General features: G+C 49.2%; 1 protein-coding gene across 1 annotated transcript in view; it reads right to left on the bottom strand.

Annotated features, from left to right (window-relative positions):
- Positions 1-695: 695 nt before the first annotated feature.
- Positions 696-23,457, bottom strand: part of LOC119397265 (uncharacterized) — a 150,313-nt gene continuing 127,551 nt past the window's right edge. Inside the window, exons 5-6 of the mRNA XM_049416508.1 lie at positions 9,784-10,073; positions 696-1,293 (exon numbers count right to left, since the gene is read on the bottom strand). Coding sequence (XP_049272465.1) covers positions 917-1,293; positions 9,784-10,073 — 667 coding nt within the window. The 3' untranslated portion in view covers positions 696-916. The remainder of the gene's footprint in view (positions 1,294-9,783; positions 10,074-23,457) is intronic.

Below are 23,457 nucleotides of genomic sequence, written 5' to 3'. Positions count from 1 at the left end.
AATTGTGGCCTCCGACGCGCATGCCTGGAAAGCTTGCCGACCACAACTCAATTTCCGACAGCGCATTTTGACTACTCGTGAAACTAATGACTGCAGCTTTGAGTAATCGGGATCAGTAACTATGTTTATGTCGGTTGTCGCTGGCTAATAAAAGCTTGTGATCGAAAATAAAACATACGTTGGTTACGTCAGTATAATGAATGCACGGGTCCAAGCAAAACGCCTTGACGACACATGCAAATTTCAAAGCTTTTTTTCCCCTGTTAGTGTCGTTAAACGCTCACCAAATTTTTATCGCAAGCGCCTGAGTAGTCATCATCATCATTCGCTGTGTCAATGTATGTCATCCCGCCACCTTGCCTCACGCGCTAATTAGTTCTCTTGAAGGCCGTATTGAGTGCGCCAGGGAGCACAGCCATAAAGCCCCTCTATGAAAAAAATATATATAGGGACCTTACGCAGCCGTAGAGTCACTGTTACGGCCGCACGCTCCGTGGCAGGAGACTTCTTGCGCGCTTGGATGCGTCTTAGCTGAAGCGAACTTTTGCAGAATTGCCTCAAAGCACTAGCATGATGTCAATGGTTGAATATTCGATTCTCTCTTAACGATGATGTGAACGATCCATCTTTTTGTGGCGCGCACACACCAAGGTGGGTGGGCCAAGGGTTGGGTGGCAGGTTTACGATGAGGACCTATCAAGACAAGAGAAGCTGCGCAAAGTGCTCGGGTTCGTTCCAGGCTTTACTTGGGATATATTGTTTTCTAAGTAATACGCAGTCAGGTCGACCGAAGGGTAATTTCATGCAGTATATAATATTAAAAAAGCGTGTCAAAATGCGAGGATGTCGTCGCCGAAACGACAGAATGTTCATAACGGCCGCAGTTTCGCCTCATAGAGCACGCCGTGACGCGCAGCTACGTAGGCCCACAGTCGGTGGCCACTGCACCCAAGTTGTCGACGCGGCCGCAGTGGAACAGGCTCGCGAACTCGGGCATTGAGGCGACGGGTAGGTCGCACTGCGCCACTCGCGTCCTGTCCACATACTTGCGGGCGCAAAACAGCGAACAGTAGCGCACGAACAGGAGCTGCGCCTCGCCCACGTCGGGCCATCGACCCGTTGACCGTCTGGCCGGTTTGAAGGACTTGCGGGCGCTGTCCATGACGGTACTCAGCGCCCTCCGGCGACTGTAGATCTCGGCCGCCACAAACTTTGCCGGCGTCGTGTCGTTGGTGACGTTGCGGTAGGCTGTCACGAGACAAGAGACTTCGTCCTCAAATGAAGACACGTCGCCTGCGCGGGAATAGCATGTGTATAAGGGCAGCGTCACCTGTCAAGAGTAACGACGTCTATACATGGTGGACTGTGACTGAATTGAACACGTTCAAAGCGCTCATTCGAACTAGCAATACCTTGCGAGCATGATGCGAGCTTTAAAATATTTGGGCACATTCAAGGCATTCATACCGGAAATCTATACAAACAGAAGAATAGATAAGATGTTTAAGCGGACCGTCAATCTTCCTAATTTCCTTGTAAATATGATATCGATGCAATAACCGTGACTCATACAATGGGTGCAGGCCTTGCGAATAGAAAAGAAGACGCCGTGATGTGCTCGCTCGCCCGCTTACAGATAGCCCCTGTTATAGGCATATTGTTGCCCAGCTGCATTAAATCGTGCCAACAAAACACGTCATTTTGATATATACCTTTATCACTTGACCAGTAAAATATGTTCCTTATTGAATATTCTACTTATGTAAAAAAACACGAGGTCATATATTGCCCCAAATGCTCCTTCCTTTCTATGTTTTCTGCCTTGTTTTTCTGTTACCGGCCCATTGCACGTGTAGCTGCTGCCTTGTGAATATCGCGCTAGAATGTCTGGGAACATTGGAGATTGTTTTAGGATCATCTGTTGGGCTTGAGCGCGCAAAAGCGAACAGCTGACTTTATTCTCGAACTAAAGCGGCCACCAGCGACAAGGCTTGAATGTTCGATGCCGCATGTATAAATGCCGACAGGCCTTGCCGTGGTTCAGATTATCGACGGTCGACGCTCTGCTCGCCGCTATCAGTCTACAGTGTGTATTGCTTGTAGTTTGACTTTCCGTTCCCAACTTCGGCCAAATAAAGAGTTTCATCTTGGACACGCCGACTGCTTCCTTCGTCAACGTCACGACGCCGTGACATCTGGTGGAGGTGCTGTTCGTCCATGTTCCGGACGCCTCCGTCAAGCCGTGAACACAGCCACGGCCGCTACATAAAAAAGAATGTAGCGCCCATGAAACAGCCCCCGTCGCGGAGATGACATCGACGCCAACCACGACCAGCGAACTAGCCGTAGGCAACAAGGTCTACCACCGGAATATGGGCCTCTACTCCACAAGACTCGGAAGACCAAGGCCAAGACCACGAATGCGGCAACGATGACAGCCACTGCGCCACTGCCCGCTATCGTGATGAAGCAGCAGCCAAGAAAGCCGCCGATCTTTCGGGGATCATCATGTGAGGATAATCCAGCGACGTGGTTCTGGTCGTACGAAAGGTCTCCGGTCTTCAACAACTGGGACATAGACGACAAGTTGCGCTTTGTGTACTTCGCGTTGGAAGAGAGCGCCAGGACCTGGTTCGAGAACAGGGAGTTACCCTGAGGACGTGGGACATCTTCCGGACCAGCTTCCTCGCAGCGTTCACAAGCGTCGTGCGAAAGGAAAGCGCCGCCGCTTTACTGGAAACAGGGGTCCAGCTCCTGCATGAACGAAAACGTGACAACCTTCGCGGAAGAGATGACCCGACTCTTCCTCCACATCGACCCTGACGTGACCGAAGAAAAGGAGGTCCGTTTGCTCATGCGAGTAGTAAAGCGAGAGCTCTTCGCTGGGCTGATGCGGACCCCCCCTCCCCCCCTCGACATTTCAGGAATTTGTCTCAGGAGCAACGACCACCGAGAAGACGCTGGAAATGCGAACCCGCCAATACAACCGCCGCTTGATCCAAGACAGCGCAGCAGTTCAAGCCGTGGGCTCCGACGATCTGCGCGAGACCATAAGGGCCGTAGTGCGCCAAGAACTTCGTCGAATGTTCCCGTCGTGCCAGCCTCAAGATGCCTCAATTGCAGACATCGTACGCGAGGAAATGCAGCAGTCGCTGGGCATCCCCGAGTCAGCGCAGCCGCAGCTGCAAGCAATGAGCTATGCTGCTGCAGCCCGACGCAACGCCCCGTTCCGCGCCCACGTCAATACGCCGCACCGCCGCAGCAGTTCCGCCGCCACCACCGACGTCATACCGCCCGCCAGCCAGCCACCGATACAAGTCTAGGCAGACCGACACTTGGCGCGCCGCCGACCACCGCCCACTCTGCTACCATTGTGGAGAAGCTGGCCGCACCAACCGCCGCTGCCAGTACCGACAGATGGGACTGCGTGGGTTCACCATTGACGCACTGCGTCCACAGCGGGGTGAACGACCACGCGACATCGCCGACTACCTTGCAGGAGCGTAGTGAACACATTGACAACCTTCCCGTTCGCCGTCGCCAGGCCGCTATGTCTCACCGCAGTACCGCCAGTACAATGGCCCAACCCGGGGCATTTCGCCTCGCCCGTATCCGGAAAACTAAAGGGAGCAACCGATGGAGGTGAGGTTGCTGTACGACGAAACATCGAAGATCCTCCGCCGCCAACGACAACGCCGCGACGAAGTCTAAAGAACACGCCGCAAGCCGAGCGGAGCCCTGACGTCGAAACTTCGCGGCCCGAGGAAGACCTGACGACACAACGTGGAAGCAGCGGAGCAAATAGATGTAGCCGTGACCTGACGCCGCGACTTAACCGGAACGCAAGGCGATGGACTAGCGACCTCGACATACTATTGGACAGCCCCAACGTCACCGCTTTCGTCGACAATGGAGCCGACTATTCCGTCGTCAGTGGACCGTTCGCCACAAAGTTGAGGAAAGTTAGGACTGCTTGGCAAGGCCCCGAAATCAGGACCACTGGAGGCCATCCAATAACGCCTGCTGGAGTCTGCACCGCAAGAGTCACCATCAATAACCAGACTTATCCTGCGAGCTTTGTAAACTTACAACATTGCTCCAGGGATGTGATACTTGGGATGGACTTCCTAAGTCACCACGGCGCCTCACCGATTTGAGGTCTGAGTCAATAACACTAACCTCAGAAAAAGCCCTGCCGCCCCACACGACACCAGGGAACCACGCATTGAATGTGATAGAAGAGCACGTCACCATTCCGCCTCTCTCCAGCAACATCATTTCCGTCGGCACCGCAGAACCCGCAGGCCTTGAAGGCGTCATCGAGGGCGATCAGCACCTGCTTCTGAACCGTCAGATTTGCATCTCAAGAGGCATAGCCGAGCTGCGTGATGGCAAAGCAAATGTAGTTCTGGCAAACTTCAGCCACGAATATAGGCACCTCAACATTGGCACGACGGTCGCCTACATCGACGAATTCGTGAACGCCAGCAACGCTTTCGCCCTCTTCGATGTTACTGAACCTGCTTCGACTGATCGAGGTCTCCAACCAGATTCCGACGTCAACCCGAGCCTCCCGAAGCACAAGCAAGACCTGCTCAAAGCGCTGCTGCTGCAATTCAAGGACTGCATATCGTCATCGCCAAGAATTCAACAGACCCCGGTCGCGAAACATCGCATCATAACAGACAAAAGTGCCCGACCAATCAGTCAGAGCCCGTACCGAGTTTCGACGCGAGAACGCGATTTCCGTTACGAAACAGGTCGGCAAAATGCTACGTGACGACATCATCCAGCCGTCCAAGAGCCCGTGGGCGTCACTTGTGGTGTTAGTGAGGAAAAAGGACGGAACCCTTCGTTTCTGCGTCGACTATCGTAGCCTGAACAAAATCACGAAGAAGGATGTGTACCCCCTCCCACAAACAGACGACGCCCTAGATATACTCCACAGCGCGAAGTACTTTTCGTAATAATAATATGTGGGGTTTAACGTCCAAAAACCACGATATGATTATGAGAGACGCCGTAGTGGAGGGCTCCGGAAATTTCGACCACCTGGGTTTCTTTAATGTGCACCTAAATCTAAGTACACGGGCCTCAAACATTTTCGCCTGCATCGAAAATGCAGCCGCTGCGGCCGGGATTCGATCCCGCGACCTTCGGGTCAGCAGTCGAGTGCCATGACCACTAGACCGCCGTGGCGGGGCGAAGTACTTTTCGTCGATGGACCTCAAGACGGGCTACTGGCAAATAGAAGTCAACGAGAGACACCGAGAAAAGACTGCCTTTATAACACCAGACGGCCTGTTCGAGTTCAAGGCCATGCCCTTTGGTCTTTGCTCAGCACTTGCAACATTTCAACGTGTTATGGATACAGTACTGGCCGGCTTGAAGTGGCGTACTTACTTGTGTACTTGGATGACGTCGTTGTGTTTGCCTCAAACTTCGACGGACACCTTCGGCGCTTTGAAGCTGTACTTCAAGCAATAAAGACCTCCCGACTCAATTTGAAGCCTGAAAAGTGCCTCTTCGCGTACGAGGAGCTCTAGTTTTTGGGTCGCGTGATCAGCAAGGATGATGTTCGCCCAGACCCGCGGAACAGAGCTGCCATCGTTGCCTTCCCGCCACCCATTGACAAGAAGGCCGTACACTGATTTCTTGGCTTGTGCGCCTACTACAGACGCTTCGTCAAGGAATTTTCAGGAAACGCTGAGCCGCTAACGCACTTCACCAAGACCGACGTGCCATTCAAGTGGGAAACGGCACAAATCGAAGCATTTAAAGAGCTGAAATGACGTCTTCAGATGCATCCGGTACTAGCCCATTTCGACGAATACGCCGATACGGAAATCCACACCGACTCAAGCAGCGTACGGCTCGGCGCCGTCCTTGTGCAGAAGACTGACGGGCTGGAAAGGGTCATCAGTTATGCTAGCCGGTTGCTATCAAAGGCAGAAATGAACTATTCCACAACAGAAAAGGAGTGCCTGGCCATCATCTGGGCTACATCGAAGTTTCGCCCCTACCTGTACGGCCGGCCCTTCAAAGTTGTGAGCGACTACCACTCCTTGCAGTGTCTTCATATCTTGAAGGACCCTTCATGTCACCTCGCACGGTGGAGCTTAAGACTTCTAGAATTCGGCATTACCGTCGTTTACAAGTCCGGAAGAAAACACTCCGACGCTGACTGCCTGTCTCGTGCCCCCGTCGACCCACCGCCGCAGGACGATCAGGATGATGACTGCTTCTTAGGAAGCATAAGTGCCGACGACTTCGCCGAACGACAGCGAGCCGACCCGGAACTCGGGAGCCTTGTGGAATACCTCCATGGCAGGACCGCCGTTCTTCCGAAAGTATTTAAGCGAGAATTGTCGTCGTTTTAGGGGCGAAGCTCCTTAAGGCGGCACCCGTTCGTCCCTCGTAGTCGTAGTCGTAGTAGTCGTAGTGCGTAACCAGTCTTACGCTTTGACCTCCAAGGTGGTGCCGGTGGGAGATTTTCCTGTGCGTTGTTGAACAATAAAAAATTCGCAGCGTGCGCGTTAACTAAAAGCCGAATTCTTCTGTCTCTCATTCCCCATTAGCAGCCATTGGCATGTTCCAGTAGGAAACGTTAGTAGAAGTAGAAGTGTAAGTGTTAGCTAAAAGCCGACTTCTTCTGTCTCTCATTCCCATTAGCAGCCATTGTTTACCTCCAAGGTAGTGCCTGGTGAGATTTCTCCTGTGCGTGATTAAACAATAAAAATTTTGTTCAAAACGCCCTTGATTGATGAAATAAACCAACGAAAGACGCCAGATGTTTTGTAAAAGCAAAACGAAAGAACGCCAGATGTTTCTAAAGCAAAACGAAAAGACGCCAGCTGCTTAACGAAAGACGCCAGATGTTTTCTAAAGCAATGGTTTTCTAAACAATGAAAATTCACAGCGTACATGTAAAATTAAAGTCAGCTGCAAGTCGTCATAACTCATCGAACCTTTAGTATAAACGCGCCCGATCTCACGTCGGTGATGATGCACTGGGCAGAATTCACGGAAGATTCACGGTTTACCGATGAACCTCCGCAGCTTCGCCCACTCATCATCATTCACTCCGTGGATATGCTGTGATTTCTTGTTGCGAAACGGCATTCTCCTGAAGAACTTCTCGCCCCTTCGAGCCAACTACCCTCTCGTGATACATTCAGCACTGAGACCAGAAGTCCTTCAGGCCCTACACGACGACCGGACGGCTGGACACCTCGGTGTTTCTCGCACGCTCGCAAGAGTACAGGAAAGTACTACTGGCCGCGCCTTGTCGCCGACGTCGCCCGCTACGTAAGGACATGCCGAGACTGTCAGCGACGCAAGACACCGCCAACAAGAGCAGCAGGCTTTCTTCAGCCGATGGCACCACCTCGCCGACCGTTCCAGCAAATCGGTATGGACCTACCGGGGCCGTTCCCAACGTCGGCTTGCGGTAATAAGGTGATCGTCGTAGCTGCCGACTACCTGACCCGCCACGCCGAAACAAGGGCCTTAACTAGAGGCGGTGCTGCCGCCACCGCCGCACCACCGCCTACCAGCCACAGACCAATGGCCACAGCGAGCGTCTAAACAGGCCATCGCCGACATGCTGGCCATGTACGTCAACCTCGAGCACAAGACGTGGGATGTCATCCTTCCGTACGTGACCTTCCGTACGTGACCTTCGCATACAACACGGCAGTACAAGAAACGACGCAGCTGTCGCCGTACAAGGTGGTCTACCGTTGATTAAGGCACTCACCTGTCTGACCCAAGTAAACACGGGCGCAGCACTATAGGTGCTTAAAGTCAGGAGATGGTTCAAACCTTTCTTTACACGCGAAAGTTTGCGGTTGTTTCCCAAGGTTGAAGAATACGGTAGTAGTAGATCGCGGAGATACCAAACTGGAACGCGAAATCTTGGAAGCCGCGTTGATTGAAAGTTCTGGACCCGACACGTGCGTGAGTGTCGCTTTAGTTGCTTTATTAAAATAAATAAAGAAGTAGGTTTCATTAATGGCCACTTTTAAGCGTGTTTCCTTTTGATATCTCTTTAGTGATATATCTTCTTTTTAGCTTTTATTCTCTTGTTTTTTCCCGGTCACAGGTATTCAACTGTGTACCCACGTGCCACTTATCATTCGGTCGTTCTGGTGTTTTCTTTTTCCACTGGTTGCTGTTGTCACGGAGTTGTATCTCGCGCCTGGCTCTGTTGTTCGTTGTTGGTTTTGGCGCAGGTCATCGGAAGCCTTCCGCACACGCGTATATTGTCTAGCTGCGGCTATGTTTTCAATAAATGTTCACAGTTATTAGTAGCGCTTCGTCCCGTGTGTTCCTTCTTTTGTCCCGTCCATCGCGTTCAATTTTCACCAAGTATACTTTCTTCTCAATGTAAGATATATAGGACTAAGCGAAAGTTGATGCCACCAGTTATGCTTTGCTGCCGCGACGAAGGACGTGCAAAAAGCCGGAAATCACATAAAAAAAGAAACTTTGAACAAAGACGAGTGCAGCAGAAGGCGAGTGCAGCAGAAGGCAAAAACAAAGTCGTCTGAATTACGCAAGTGAACCACTCATTCATTACGTGTGATGTTTCGCGCATTTTTGATTCTGTCGCGCTCTACGCAATAAAACTGAAATTTCTTTTTTCCCCCACTGTACAAAGTAAAACTACAGGGCAGCCATTGGCGAGGGAGGGAGGGGCAAGGCCGCGGTTGCCTTCCGTAATTATCTAAGGGGTGCGCAAAGTCAGCTCCATACGTTCACCCTGCACTGACGGGACCAGCGCCGTCGTTGTTTAACCCTTTCAGTCACGGTGTGTACATGCAATTGTACACATCAACTTCGAAGTCGCATCACGCACCGCGTGTTTCTTCAAATGACATGAAACTTGGTGTGCACATTCGTGCAGGCTTCCTGAGTGGACAACTAGCGCTTATTTAACTTCATTATGCTGTATGTTGCTGCAGATCACTTTGTTGGCAGACGATCACTTTGCGACGATCGTTCGACGTGCGACGTTGCAGGACCAATGTTAGCAGTATTTTTTTTCTTCGCTCGAAAAGCATACAACCAAAAAACAAACTGTGCATGCATTTTGGGCCTATTAGTTGATTCCTTTTATGCAAGGATTGAACCTGACTGATTGCAGAATAATTAGATATTTAATTATACGCTAATGAGCATTATTTAATGTAACTCAGACAAAACAACACATTCCTTCATTTTATTTCTTGGAATGTAATACTGAGTGCCTTGAAATCATGCCATAGAAATTTGATGCATTTGCAGACAGTGCATCATAATTCATGACTGAAAGGGTTAATTTGCAGTGTTATGCAAATGCGTGCTTTCTACGATAGCGGCCGCCGAGGACCCCTGATGTGGTCTTCCAAGAAAGGTTTACGTCTCACATTTATTCCCGGAAAGCCGGGGTAATAAGGCAGGCCGTTGTGAGCAGCAAGCCGTTCCGTCATTTACTTTTTTTTATGGTGGATTGCAAAGCTTGTTTTCTGTCAGATACGTCGAGCGAAGGAGGGGGGGGGGGTGGCGTCGGTGAGAAGTTACCCTTCTTGATGGAGCACCTGCGTATGCCTATGGGGGCAGCCACTGTGGGGCTTCATGCAGAAAAGCGAAAGCCTTCTTTGCGCTTCTTTAGACTAAGAAAGGAAAAGACAAGCACTTGGCCCCAAACGCAAAGAATAAGCTCAAGTATGTCAACCTCGAAACAACTCCGATGCGCTTTGGCTAGTGCTCACAGACAATCGACAACGCGCGACGGCGCACCAGGTGGTTGTTGCTCCGGGGCATGTCGACGTACGGCGCTCCACAGCTCGTATGCCAGCATGGCACCCAGTGTGGCCAGGTTGATGTGGGGTTCAGCGCCGCTGTAGAAGAGCGGCTGCACCATGGTGCCGGGCGTCACCCAGAGCAGGTTGCGGTCGTACTCGTAGCGCACCAGGGCTCGCTCGGGCGCCACGCACTCGGGGTCGGAGCGAATGTCGTCGACGCAGGCAGTATCGCCACTCTCCGATCGAGTTTGGAGCCTTAACGAAACCACCCTCGTGAAATACGTCCTGGAATGCGCACACAGACATCAGGCAGGCAATGTGAGCATGAGTACGCCAGCTTCATCAAGTTGCGCAGGGGAAAGAGGATGTTACAAAACAAGATACAAGGCTATGTAAATCGTCATTTTTTAAGCCTACTTTGTATGCATACTCCTAACAATCCAGGGCTACATGTTGCTTATGCTACGCTGATCTCAGCAAATTTGATTCTATAAGAACGCAGTTATCATTTCATGAACAAGAACCTGTCAGCAAAAATAAGCATCATCAATTTTGGCAATAAGGAGTTAGTAATTCTTGCAAACGTTAGGTAGATAACTTGAACTAGCCTGCTGTGTGCTACCAATGCTTAGTTTCCGAACAAAAGGCACATATGAACGGCTCAATGTCTCAGTGGAAAAGATAGTTCGCACTACAGGAAGAAACGTGTTATGACCTTCACAAGGGCAGCAATTTGGGCCAGTCGGTTGTTCATGATCGCCAATAAAACAGAGCATATACAACTGACAAACGCGAAATGACATACGAGCGCTCACTTCCAACCGCTTTATATTTCCTAGGGACACACAATTTACAGTACTGACATCAGAAGCAACAGAGAATTACAACATGCGAAGAAACTCTTTTTCTTTGGTAAGAATAATGATTGAAGGGTTGCTTAGACGCTGACCACCAAGTTCGTCTATCAAGTCAGCTTCCATAATCTAACGTGCAATGTTTTCAGCTCCCAGAGACGACACGCGACTTGACAGACATCGGAACACACCCGCAGCGAGAGCAGTGATGAGTAGAGGCAGGATTTTTAGGCACTAAAAAAGCTTGTTTTAGGCGCCAAAAATAGGCAGGCAAAAACAACATTTTAGGTGTCCAAAATCGTAAATATAGGCAAAATAAATTTTCACATCAATACAAATAATTTCAAACGAAGACGTGTGCGGGCTCCATCTACGACAGGAAAAGAAAAATGTTATTGCCTAAGATGACAAAAAGGCGCCAACAGTTAACATAGCCGTGCAACTGTGCTTTGTCCCGTACGGTTCGCAGAACACGGTGAGTCAAGTGTCCACTGTCGATTGAACACACTTTTGGATGTTTTTTCGACATGACCGAGAAGGGCAGAGCAGGAGCAGATGGCCAAATCGCTAAAAGACCAGAATGGAGGGATTCCTCCTATTGGCCGGGTCGAATCGCGTAGAGCCAATTTCTCCCCTGGCAGCGAACCACTGGCGTAGCCAGATGGAGGGGGGTGTCGGGGGGTTCAACCCTCCCCTGAAACTTTTCAGTTTTGCATGTCTACATATACAAACGCACGCGCGAACATAAACAATGGCTGAACCCCCCCCCCCCCCCGCCCCTCCGAAAAAAATTTCTGGCTAAGCTATTGCAGTGAACACCTTACACAGTAAATTACAAGCAAAACAAAAGCCGCGTGCATATCACACTTTTCTTTCTTTTTTTTTGCTATTCACTCTTCTTTTCGCTGACGGCTCTCCGCGGTCTCGCATTCGCCAACCGCTCGCGCCACGTCAGTGCGGCGGCGAATGCTCGTCGGGGTGTCCCACTTCACTGCTGCTAGTGGTTCTTTCCAGGAGTTGGTTGACCTAGAGTGCTAAGCTGAGCCCCGTAGAGTTCCGAACAGTCAGTGTTGCGCGGTAGCATGAATAACGGTCTGAAACTGCACCCCGGAGCAAAAACCGAGGCTAAATAGTGTTCATATAAGCGCCAATTTCAAAAATATGCATTTATTGGCATTTGTAAGCATTTAGGCACGAACGCCTAAAATAGGCATTTATAGGCACTATAAAGACACAATTAAAGTCGTTCTTAACCTCTAATTCATGCTCATATATCAAAGTGGCGCGATAGGAGCGCTAGGAACAAAATAGGCATTTGCCTAAAATCCGGTCTGTAGTGATGAGCTAGTTTGCCTTGCTTATATTTTTCTATGTTGTACTTGTGCTTACATAATCTAGAGTAGAGGAACTTGCCCGCCTGAGCTATTACACCCTAGCGCAAGACAACGGCACGCGATGCACAACGTTCACTGTGTACCGGAAAAAAAGGTCACAGTTTCGCCGCAAGGGCGAAGCAACGAATGCGATAGCAAGAAAAGCGGCCCGTGATGGACGCGCTGCTACGCTGCAAAAACATCTGCCCCCCGGCAGCAACTACCGCGCGAGCAGCCAGCCGAAGGGCGAGGTTCTCCTGACGCAAATATTAGAAGAAGCGGATGAGCTGGCCGACGACTTTTAAATGCGCCCGTTGCGCTCCTCGCGCCATCTCGCTGGTAATGAAGAAATGCTTATAAGCACCTGCCGTCTGTGAGTCCTGCCAACGGTAAAGGGTGTGTATATAACGCTCGCCGCTAGCTGCCTGAAGGATCTGCTCTTTGTGGCGTAATGGCTAGCGCCACGCGCTGCGGAAGGAGGTCGCTGGTTCGATTCCGCGCTTCGGAAGCATTTTTCTGAATTACTTTTCTTAGGGACTTTTATATACATATACATAATTATACATATAAGGTGCATGACGGCCGTGGCAAAAACCAGCCGAGATTGTCCATATAATTGCTATCGCATTAAAACTTATTCTTAATATTGATGCTGAGACATCTTTGCGATTCGGGTCAGTTCTACAAACTTGGACAACTAATGAGGCGCAGAAAATGCAACATGAACATTAGCGCGCTGAGCAGTGTTTTTCAGATTGTGGGAAAGGGCATGCATATAGGGAACAACCACAGTTCTACGCTTTTATAGAATTACCCTGCAAGAAGATTGCTTTGACCTGAGCTCATTTTTAAGCACATCCACAAGTGTTGAGGTTAGTAAGAACTTGTGATACCCCGCGTCTGTTTCGAGCTTAAGCTGCATTAGATTTAGCGTCGAAAGCGCTTCGAGTCGCCTTAGGCATGGAATCATTGTTGAATATGTGACATTTATTAAAAAACCGCTGTGCAATAACTGGCGTGCTGCAACGCGTATGATGTGAATTAACCTTGCAACTACGAAAATGATGTAGAAATAACTGAGGGTACGGGGAGTGCCTACGGTGACTTTTGTTGTGATGTGACGCTAATAGATCTACATTCTTGCATTCTCGACTGAAAGTACTTGGTAGAGTTTCACAACTCTACCAACTCTACCATACTGAAACTATGCTAGAGTTTAACAACTTGAAACTCCAAACTAGCTTGTGAGAAACGCCCTAGCCAGTCGAGGGATAGCAATAGTCTTGCCCACATTAGGCGCCGGTTCTCAAAGCTCTTTGCAAGTTCCGTTTGCCGTCAGGAGGCGTGCTTCAATAACACTATGCCGGGAATAACGGCAATGTTGGGCCAGTTCTTACGAACAACCTTACTTTAAAAACGCTTCTGTGAATACGCGTGGCGGTTCTCTCACATCCGTTTAAATCAGTGTAAACGAGCTGTTTATATTTCAAGCAAACAAGTATGGGGCTGCCAAGAGAGGGAGACAAACCAGCGACATCGTGCTTAGCAGCAGCCGCTGTGAGACTACGGCGAGTCCTCAAAAATATACGAAACGCTCCCGCAACGAAGGTGCTGGCTTTTACGGAAGGTGATACGAGATCGTGCATTATTTCACAGGCAATGACGTCACCTGTTTGTCTTGGCGTTTAGTAGCGGAGAATGCGTGGACCAGTCGTAGTCGTAGTCACGCTCATCTGGGAGGCGCCAGCGCAGAACGTCCAGGTGTTTGAGCACATCCACTTTGCCCATTTTCGTGCGCCACGTGACCACCATGCGGTAGTCGTTCCTGACGCCTTCCAACACAGTCTGAGCCATGCGTCGCAGCTCGGCAAGGTCTCGCCTGTCCTGGACTAACGCTCGGGTCGAGAATTGGGTCCACGTCTTTGGCAACACCTCCCGCGCCATCTGCGTTCCGGTGACGTAATCCGGGTGTGGCGCGTTAAAGCTGTTCAATCACGTGACGTGCATCGTAACAGTGCGTAGTTCATCAATGTGACTATCATTAACACTCACAGATAATTGTTATTTCACATAGTATTTGAAACTATGAAAAAGAATAGCATTCAGGAATGAGCATATTCCGCCCAATATCAAAACCACACGGAGAAGACGAACCGCAATGGAGGATTAACTAGCTGAATTTTACTGCTGCTTGGCTGGCTCCAATAAATGCATGAAATCGTGAAAAAACAGAATGCAAACGTCGGCAGTGCATACAACGCGGACAGTGCGTCTTCCCGTGCATCGCATTGTGCATGAGCGCCAGTTTATTGTCACAAAACACCACGTTGGTATCAAAAAAGGCAGAGAGGTGAAAAATTCATGAACACGGGCTGTCGCTGTGGAGCCGACGTTTCGACTTGTCTTCTTCAAGCCTTGAAAAAACAAGTCCGTTTGTCGAAACGTCGGCTCCAGCAACACCCCGGAGGAGACGCTGCGGCCGCCGAGGTGAGCGGACGCGTTCACATCGGCTCCGTCTTTTGCGAATGTTTCCGCGGCTTTTTTGGTCACTGTGTGGTGCAAATTTGACATCATCGGATCCGTGAAGACGAGAGGATTTGGCGGATACTTGACTTTGAGGTGGGCCACCCTTTTTTGGAATTTATTTGGACTTTTGTGCTCGCGCCGCGTTGGCCGGGAGCTGGCCCAGCGTCTGGTAGCCCTATACGTGGAGGGACGCGCGCGTCCGGCATGGCAGCAATGCAAGTCGAAGGGCAGGTGTTCCCGACAGAGGAATTTACTGAAGACCTGGGATGGCGGACGGTGCCCAGCCGAAAATCAAGAGCTCTGACGAAGCCTGGATTAGGCGCTGACGGTTCACAAGGCGAGATGGCTGAACGAAGGGGCGCGGGTGAACGGCGCAAAGGCTTGGTAATCAAGCAACGCATTGTGAAGGCGTCGCGAATGCCGCCGATGCCAGAAGAACACATCAAGATAGTCATTCGCCCACGGGGTGGATTGAATTTGGAGAAAGTTAGCCCCACAACGGTGGGCAGGGCTATCGTCGAGGCGGCAGGCCTCACTACTGAGCAGACTACAGAAGATGTTATCTGCCCCAACTTTATGCAAAACATCTTGGTGGCAAGTACGCGAGAAAGGAACAACGCTGAACGATATGTGAGAATCAGGTCAATCAGAGTGGCGGACAAGGATTTTGAAGTCAGTGCGTACGAGACGGCCCCACACACGACGTGTAAAGGGGTCATTCGCAATGTGGACATTATGGATGGCCCTGCGACCCTTGAGCGGAGCATCGTGAATGATCGCAATCCACTGGCTATGGCGGTCAAAAGAATCAAGAATACAGGCTCAGTCATCATTGTCTTCGACGGCTTAAGAGTGCCCAATTTTGTTAGGTGTGGGCCAACCTTGGTCCGGTGTTACTTGTATCGAAAGCAAGTGGACATATGTTATGTGTGTGGCAAGCTTGGACATCGGGCGGATGTCTGTCCGGCGCCCGATTGTCTTGAATGCCGAGGATGTGGGGCTCGGAACCCTGAAGAGGACCATAACTGTGAGCCTTGTTGCAAACTTTGTGGCGGCCGACACCTGACGGCGGATAAACAATGCAGACAACGGTACCAGGTTCCCTACGTGGTGCGTGTTCGACGACAGGAGAGAGCCAGGGCGGAGCTAGCAGCGGAACAAGAAGCAGCCGAAGCGGCGCAGCTGGCGAGCGTCCCCCAACGCTCTAGGGGATGCTCGCGCTCTCAGAGCCGGTCAAAGTCGAGTCGGCAGTCATCGTCTGGGACTCCAGCCCCCAGGAGCCGCTCTGTGTCTATTGGTGGAAGCGGCGGTGCAGCTGGAGGCCGGGCCACCTGGGCTGACAAGGTCAAGGGCAGCATCAACACCGGCCGAATGCGTGAGCAGAGCCAGGAGCATGTGTCTGGTAATAGGAATAAAGACAGGATTGCGCAATTGGAGAAAGAAAATCATAGCTTAAAAGCAGCCATTGAAGGGCTTGTAAAAGAGATAGCTGAACTTAAGAGAAGCTTACAGTCCGCTAACAGCGGTAGCTCAGGTCAGGGTAGCAAACCTGATGGCCCGGTTGAGGTACCAAGGTCTGTGGAGGTTGCTAAAGAGAACATGGCTGACGAGGAGACGCCAGCTCCGAAAAAGAGGGCCCTCTCCTCGACTGTGCGGGTTCAGGCCAAGGTTGGTTCCGAGCTTAAAGAAATGATGGCGGCATTGCAAGAAAGCGTAAATCAGGTCATTAATAGATTGGAGCGGATAGAAGAGCGAGAAAATGTCACGGATCAGAGATTAGGCAAAATTGAAGTCTATCTAAATGAGACGGTGGTTCCTGTTATGGAGCGGGAGTGCTCTCGGCCGCTTGCCCAGCAGGATAAATCTCCTAGTGGCATTAAGCTCACCTTAAGTAAACCGAATTTACATGATCAAGATGGCGGCTCCAATAAATAGTTCATTTAGTATTTGGCAGTGGAATTGTAGGGGATTCAATCATAAGAAGGCGTCCCTGCAGCAGTTTGTTAGAACGGGTAGTGTGAAACCTCAGGTCATCATGCTACAGGAAACCCTAACGTCTAGCGTGACCTTAACCGGTTTCAAAGCGGAGGTTAAAGGTAATGAGCAGGGCAGAGGGCTCGCAACACTCATTAATAAAAGGTTGGCGTATGTTAGGCATGATCTTCACATGGCGGATTGCAGGATTGAATATATTATGGTGGAAGTAATTTTAGGTCGGCAAGGGGCATGTCAGAGGAGCGTCTACCTGCTTAACTTGTACAGTAGCCCCCGAGACACGAAACAGAGTTTCAAATCTCTCTTGAACAAGGCAGCCAGTCTAGCTAAGAATGCGCCATTGCTTATTGGAGGGGACTTTAATGCCCCCTATCATGTATGGAAGTATGTCTATAGCACTACTAAGGGGGAGAGACTATGGCAGCAGGCACTAGACTTGAATTTATCTCTGATTACAGACCCTTCGTATCCCACTCGATGCGGCACGCCGACATGTAGAGAATCGACACCGGATCTTACTTTTGTTCGGGGGGTGGTGGATTCCTCTTGGTCAAATTCTAATATAGATTTTGGTAGCGATCATTACACACTTATGATTACTTTGGTAATGTCTAAAAAAAAAGGAGCGCACAATTAGGGTTGTTGACTGGGATGCATTTAGGAAACGAAGAACGCAGAGAAACGAAGATGAGGGTAGTGAGCTGACCTTATAACAGTGGACTGGTCAGCTTAAAAGTGACGTTGAGGCGACCACTAAAGAAATTAAAACAGATATTGACACAGAGCAAGTGGATAGTCGTCTGGCGCATTTTTTGGAAGCGAAGCAGTCAATGTTAGCGAGATGGAAGGGTGAGAGGTTGAACAGAAGGCTTAGAAAGCGTATAGCAATGATTAATCGGCAAATTGAAGACCATTGTCGGGTATTGTGCAAGCAGCAATGGGATGAAGTATGTAATTCGATTGATGGTGGCATTAAAAGGGGAGGCGCCTGGAATTTGCTGCGACATTTACTGGATGACACAAACACTAAGTCTAATCAGAGGACGATAATAGGTAAGCTGGTCCATGAGACGTGTCGGGGCTCTACAGAGGAGGAGGTACTGAAGGATTTGGCTGACAGATACCTTCCGTTGGAGAACTTGCAGGACACGCCTGACGTTGTCCTGGAATATAGTGGGAATGAAAATAGAATTATGGATGATCAATTTACTGAAAGTGATATAAGGGTGGCGCTGCAGGATCTTAATAGTCGATCGGCATCAGGGCCGGATGGCATTACAAATAAAATGTTACGGAATTTAGACGAGGGGTCTATTCAGTTCCTTACGCGGGAGATAAACAGCCAATGGAAGGAAGGATCTTTCCCAGAAGAGTGGAAACTTGCAACTACAGTTCTCATCCCGAAACCAGGGAAGGCCATAGGGCTTGAAAATCTCAGACCAATTTCGCTAACATCGTGTTTGGGGAAAGTCGCTGAGCATGTGATCTTAAATAGGCTGACACGTTATGTTGAGGACAATGGGGTCTTTTCGCCCTCGATGATAGGATTTCGGTCCGGCCTCTCGACTCAGGATGCTATGATCAGGATTAAGCATCAGCTACTTGATCGGCGGACGAGGGATACTAAAGTACTACTTGGACTTGATGTGGAAAAAGCTTTTGATAATCTCCGACACTCTTTTATTCTACGAGTGCTGTCGGACTTGAATCTGGGGCAACGGCTTTTCCATTTTGTTAAGGCTTTCCTTATGGATAGACGGACATGTCTTAGGTTAGGGGAGATCAAGCCGGAAGTCTTTAAATTGGGTTGTCGTGGTACGCCGCAGGGATCCGTCCTCTCGCCTATGTTGTTCAATCTGGCGATGTCAAAGTTGGCTAATGTACTGGACACTGTCGAGGGTATTGGATATACTATCTACGCGGATGATGTTACTGTATGGAGTGTCGGTGGTAGTGACGGAGAGCTTCAGGCTAGGCTGCAGGAAATGGTAACGCTTACGGAAGAGTGTTTGGGTCTTATGGGGCTCAAGTGCTCCACTAAAAAGTCGGAGATGTTAATCTTCAAATCTAGGAAATTAGGTCGGAGGCCGAAGGATTGGGTACCAGAAGTTGAGACTTGCATTACACTCCATACTAGGGATGGGTCACAGATACCAAAAGTAGAGGCTATCAGAGTCCTCGGCTTGGTAGTTGAAGCAAATGGATCGAATAATATAACCATTCAGCGTATTACCAAGAGGACGCAGGAGGCCATAAGACTTATCAGAAGGATCTCTAATAGGCATAGGGGATTAGGAGAAGAAGGTGCGATGCGGTTAGTTCACGCGTTTATTTTGTGCCATTTCTCGTATGTGGCAGCTATGCTAAGTTGGAAAAGGGGGGAGAGAAACAAATTGGACGCTTTAATTAGAAAAGCCGTTAAGGCGGCTCTTGGTCTGCCTGTGAGTACGTCAAACGATATGTTGTTGCGGTTGGGATTGCATAATACTTTGGATGAAATTGCGGAGGCTCAGCGTACGGCACAGAAAGAGCGGTTGCTAGGTACGCCGGCGGGTAGGTATATCTTAGAGTCAATTGGAGAATCGGTGGTTGCGTCGCGCGATGGGGAGCGGCTATACGAGTTGAATGCGAACCTTAGGGCTAATATCATGGTTCATCCGTTTCCGCGGAATGTGCACCCTGTGCACAATGTAGGGAGGCGAAAGGCGAGAGCTAGGGCTCTGTTGCGAGAGGCAAAGGATCGGGAGGAGAAGTCGGCGTTTGTTGACGCTGCATGGATTAATGGTAAAGATGCTTACTCGGTGGTGGTGGTAGATGGCAAAGGGAGCGTTCGCAATGCCGCTTCCGTTTACACAAAAAATCCGGGGGTCGCTGAGCAGGTGGCTATTGCTCTAGCACTCATTGATTCAGGCAGAGTTTTAGTCTTTTGTGACTCGCGATCTGCGATTAAAGCCTTCTCGAGGGGAGTTGTTGTAGAACCGGTTTACAGACTGCTGCAGGGTAAGGACATCACTTCGCATACAGTTACTTGGTTTCCGGCGCACATGGGGTCAGTGGAGGAAGCCCCGCGTAACCTCAACGAGGTGGCGCACAGGGAGGCACGAGGATTAGTGTGCCGTGCACTCCCTGAGGAGGCCGGATCTCGCGCTTCTGAGTTTAGGGACCAGCTGTTAACTTATAACGAGATCACCAAGCACTATTACCCAAGGCGCAGGGCATTCCCCTTGCCACATTCTAGATTAAACAGGCCACAGGCGGTTACGTTAAAGGCTTCTGCAGACGCGGACGTACCCTAACCCGGTCGTCATGAATAAAATTAATCCGGACTGCGGGATTTCAGTCTATTGTAGTAAGTGCGGGGGTTTGCTCGATTTAGACCACATGCTTTGGCGCTGCTCGGCGTTGGCCGGTAATGGTTCTCAAGGTGAACAGTGGCGGCAGCGAATGCTGCACAGTGACGCGCTGGCGGACCAACTCAGGGCTGTCCAGAGGGCCCGTGTGGCGGCAGAAGGGCTTGGCCTCTCTGTCCCGACATGGGAGCGGCCCGCATCAGTCCTGGACTGAATCCTCAGGACATCAATAAAGTTATCCATACCATACCAGCAACACCCCGTGTTTGTGTTCATAATTTTTCGTCTCTTCTCGTAGGTATCTGTGACTCTTTTTATTTATGCAATGAACTTCAAAGAAGTCAATAGTTATTATATTGCGGCTCTTTCCAAGTATTTTTATTAGCAGTGTGCTTAGGTCGGCAAATTCACTCATAAGTCGACTTACTCAGACTGAGATCGAGCCGTGAGTGTGAGACTGAGCGCAGGGGCGTAGCCAGAAATATTTTTCGGGGGGTCCAACCATACTTTATGTATGTTCGCGCGTTTGTATGTGCGTGTACATATACGCAAGCAAAATTGAAAAATTTAGGTGGGGGGTTGAACCCCCAACCCCCCTCATCCCTTGGCTACGCCCCTGTCTGAGTGTACTTTGGTGACTTTGAGTCCGAGTGTGTCCGGTTGAGAAACATTTTAGTGAGCCTGAGTCCGAGTGAGGATGGTTGAAGCAAATTTTGGTGAGTATGTGTCCGAGTGAGCCCGAAGGGCAACAATACTTCATGAGTGAGTCTGTGTGAGCTCCACATTTTTGTCGACCTATGATGGCGTGTGACTATTCCGAAGACGAATTTACAAGACGAAATTTCAAAGACAAATTGAATATTTCCTCATTCGAAGCATATTTGATTCGAAAAATGCATATTCGGATTTCCTCGAATGCTCGGCCATGGCCGAAAAGACTGTTAAGAAGGTGAATATTCGGACAAATTCAAATATCCGAACGAGTAACGGAGTAAGAATGCTACGAATTCTTATTTTTATACTAAGAAATCACTAAACGCACCCGTTTTAAGCCTACTACAGTTTAAACAGGATTGTTACGAACCCCCGCCTAAGGCTATTTGGAGCCTACTACGGCTAAAATTTCGCCGCCTTCGCTGATATTCGCTGCCTTCGTAGTGAATCGTCTTATCGACGCCATTTCTGTGCTCTCGATGCTCTTTGTCATAGTTTCAAAATCTTCTATGGCACCACGACACGCCATACAGCATGGTCGTGTGAGAGAGTCAGATTTATTTCGTGCGCAAGTCAAAAGAAACAAAACGAAGAAAATAAAAGGTGCTTGTCGCCAACATTCACTGGGGCCTCGCATTATATTTTCTAGCGGCGGTGCCGTTGAGGTGGTGCAAATGTGTATTTCGTGGTTACTGCATACTACAGCTCGGTGCATAGTTATTATGAGTTCACGGCAACAAGCTACTGCAATCACTGAGACATACGTATAACTCGTCCATTACCCCCTGTCAGTGGCGTAGCCAGGGGGTGGCACACCGGGCCCGTGCCCCCCCCCCCCCAAATTATTTTCTGCGATGGGACACAGAGCACAATAGGACACTCGACCACACTTACCTGCCCGGATAAAGGGCGTGCCACCCCCCCCCCCCCCCCCCCCCCGAAAAAATATGTCTGCCTGTGCCACTGCTCCCTGCTCCATTTAAGCTTCATCTCCTGCACGCCCGTGCGTTAAGTGTTATTCTGCAGCTCTCTTGCTTACAGCATATGTTGCACTTTCCTGCTCTGTTAATGGATGCTATGAAATAATCGTCAAGAACGTTACCTAATCAATATTTAAGTGTTCGAAAAAAAAACAATTTGCGCAATCCTGACATGGCCTGCTGCCACATTTATTTCTAAGTGAAATGGCCTTTCCAAATTTCAGATGTGTTGTAACTGAGCGCGTGGAGTGTGCGTGGAGAGTGCTCACTTTAGGGACATATCGAGCAATTGTTTTTTCTGTCTGCCTGTCTGTATCCGCCTTTGCCTTCATGCTCTCGAAGCCGTTCAACTTAATATAGCATTGTCTTGAGTAACGGAAACATCTTTCTGCTAAAAGGAAAGAAAGACAGGAAACACATATACTACGGAAAAATTTTGCGCAAAATGACACAAGGACGAGAAGGGAGGACACAACACGTGCGCTGTGTTGTGTCCTCCCTTCTTGTCCTTGTGTCATTTGCGCTAATTTTTTCCTAATGTCTTACCAACAAGGCCGAATTTCTCCTCTTGTACTGTGGCCATAATTGATCCGAACGGCGGGGGTTCGATCCCGACCGCGGTGGTCGCATTTTCGATGGATCCGAAAATGCGAGAGGCCCGCGTGCTTAGCTGTGGGTTAACGAACCACAGGTGGTCGAAATTGGCGTAGCCCTACACTACGGCATGCCTCATTATCGTATCGTGGTTTTGGCAGGTAAACCCTTAGAAATTAATAATATGGCCATAATAAAGAACACTGCACTTTACAGATATCTTTTAGTGCCAACTTCAATGCCTTCCTATTGAATTCGAGCATTCGAAGGGCTATTTTATAAAACTCCTGACAGAAAAACTGCAGGCTAAATGTTGCGGCACTGCATGATCCTTGAAATGACGCTATTCTACTTTAAGTGCATTATTTTCTGCTCCAAGTGTACGATTTTGATCCGTTTTATTTTTCGCTAGTACAGAATAAGAAACATTCCATTATTAAGAGAGAGACACGAATAAGGCAGGGAGGTTAACCAGGCACTGTTCCGGTTTGCTATCCTGCACTGGGGGAGGGCATCAATGGCCGAAAGGATATTATCATAAATAATAAAAAATCCGCTGATCTGACTTTTGAAAAAATAAAAAGCAACAAACATACGAAAATATGGCCAGCCAGCCAGTAGAAATGAATGAGTATCAAATGAATGTGATTCTGGAGTGAGGCTTGATTTCTGCTGGGTAACCGAATGCGTAAAATAAAATAAAATTGGTGAATGGTTTCTCGAAGTGCAGCACTATTTCTAGCACTCTTTGAGTTCTGAAAATTGGAAGTTATAAGAAAATAATTATTATGAAGTAATGTGGGGCATTTTTGCTTTAGGAAAACATACATCTCTATGTCTAATCTATTAACCTTTTCTACCATTTAGAGAGTTATTTCGCTGCGTCCTTTCAAAAGAATAAAGTATTGTAATCACGAGCATTAAATGCATGTGAAACTATTATGATGAATTATTTTAGATCCTTAGCCATATGCTCTGCCTTGCTTCATTTTCAAGTTTAAGTATATAAATTCAATTGTAGGTGTAATATATCTACCCCAGAAAGTCAGCCCCTATCATCCGTAATCACGATGGTGCGCTGTAACGAACAACATCTGCGTCTTTATTGCGTGGCGTGTCCCATTTTCCAGCATTTTACCTAACTATATCGAAAGCTGACGCCAGATGTAATGTCAGTGAGCAGTACGACGACCTCTGTGCGACTCATCTTCGTAAAGTGTCATGCTGAAGAGCATCTGCGCACAACCCGAACGCGTCGACGTTTGTGCATTACACATCGAATG

Source organism: Rhipicephalus sanguineus, chromosome 6 (genome assembly GCF_013339695.2).
Source record: "Rhipicephalus sanguineus isolate Rsan-2018 chromosome 6, BIME_Rsan_1.4, whole genome shotgun sequence".
Classification (NCBI taxonomy): Eukaryota; Metazoa; Arthropoda; class Arachnida; order Ixodida; family Ixodidae; genus Rhipicephalus; species Rhipicephalus sanguineus.
This window is presented reverse-complemented; position numbering and strand designations above follow the sequence as displayed.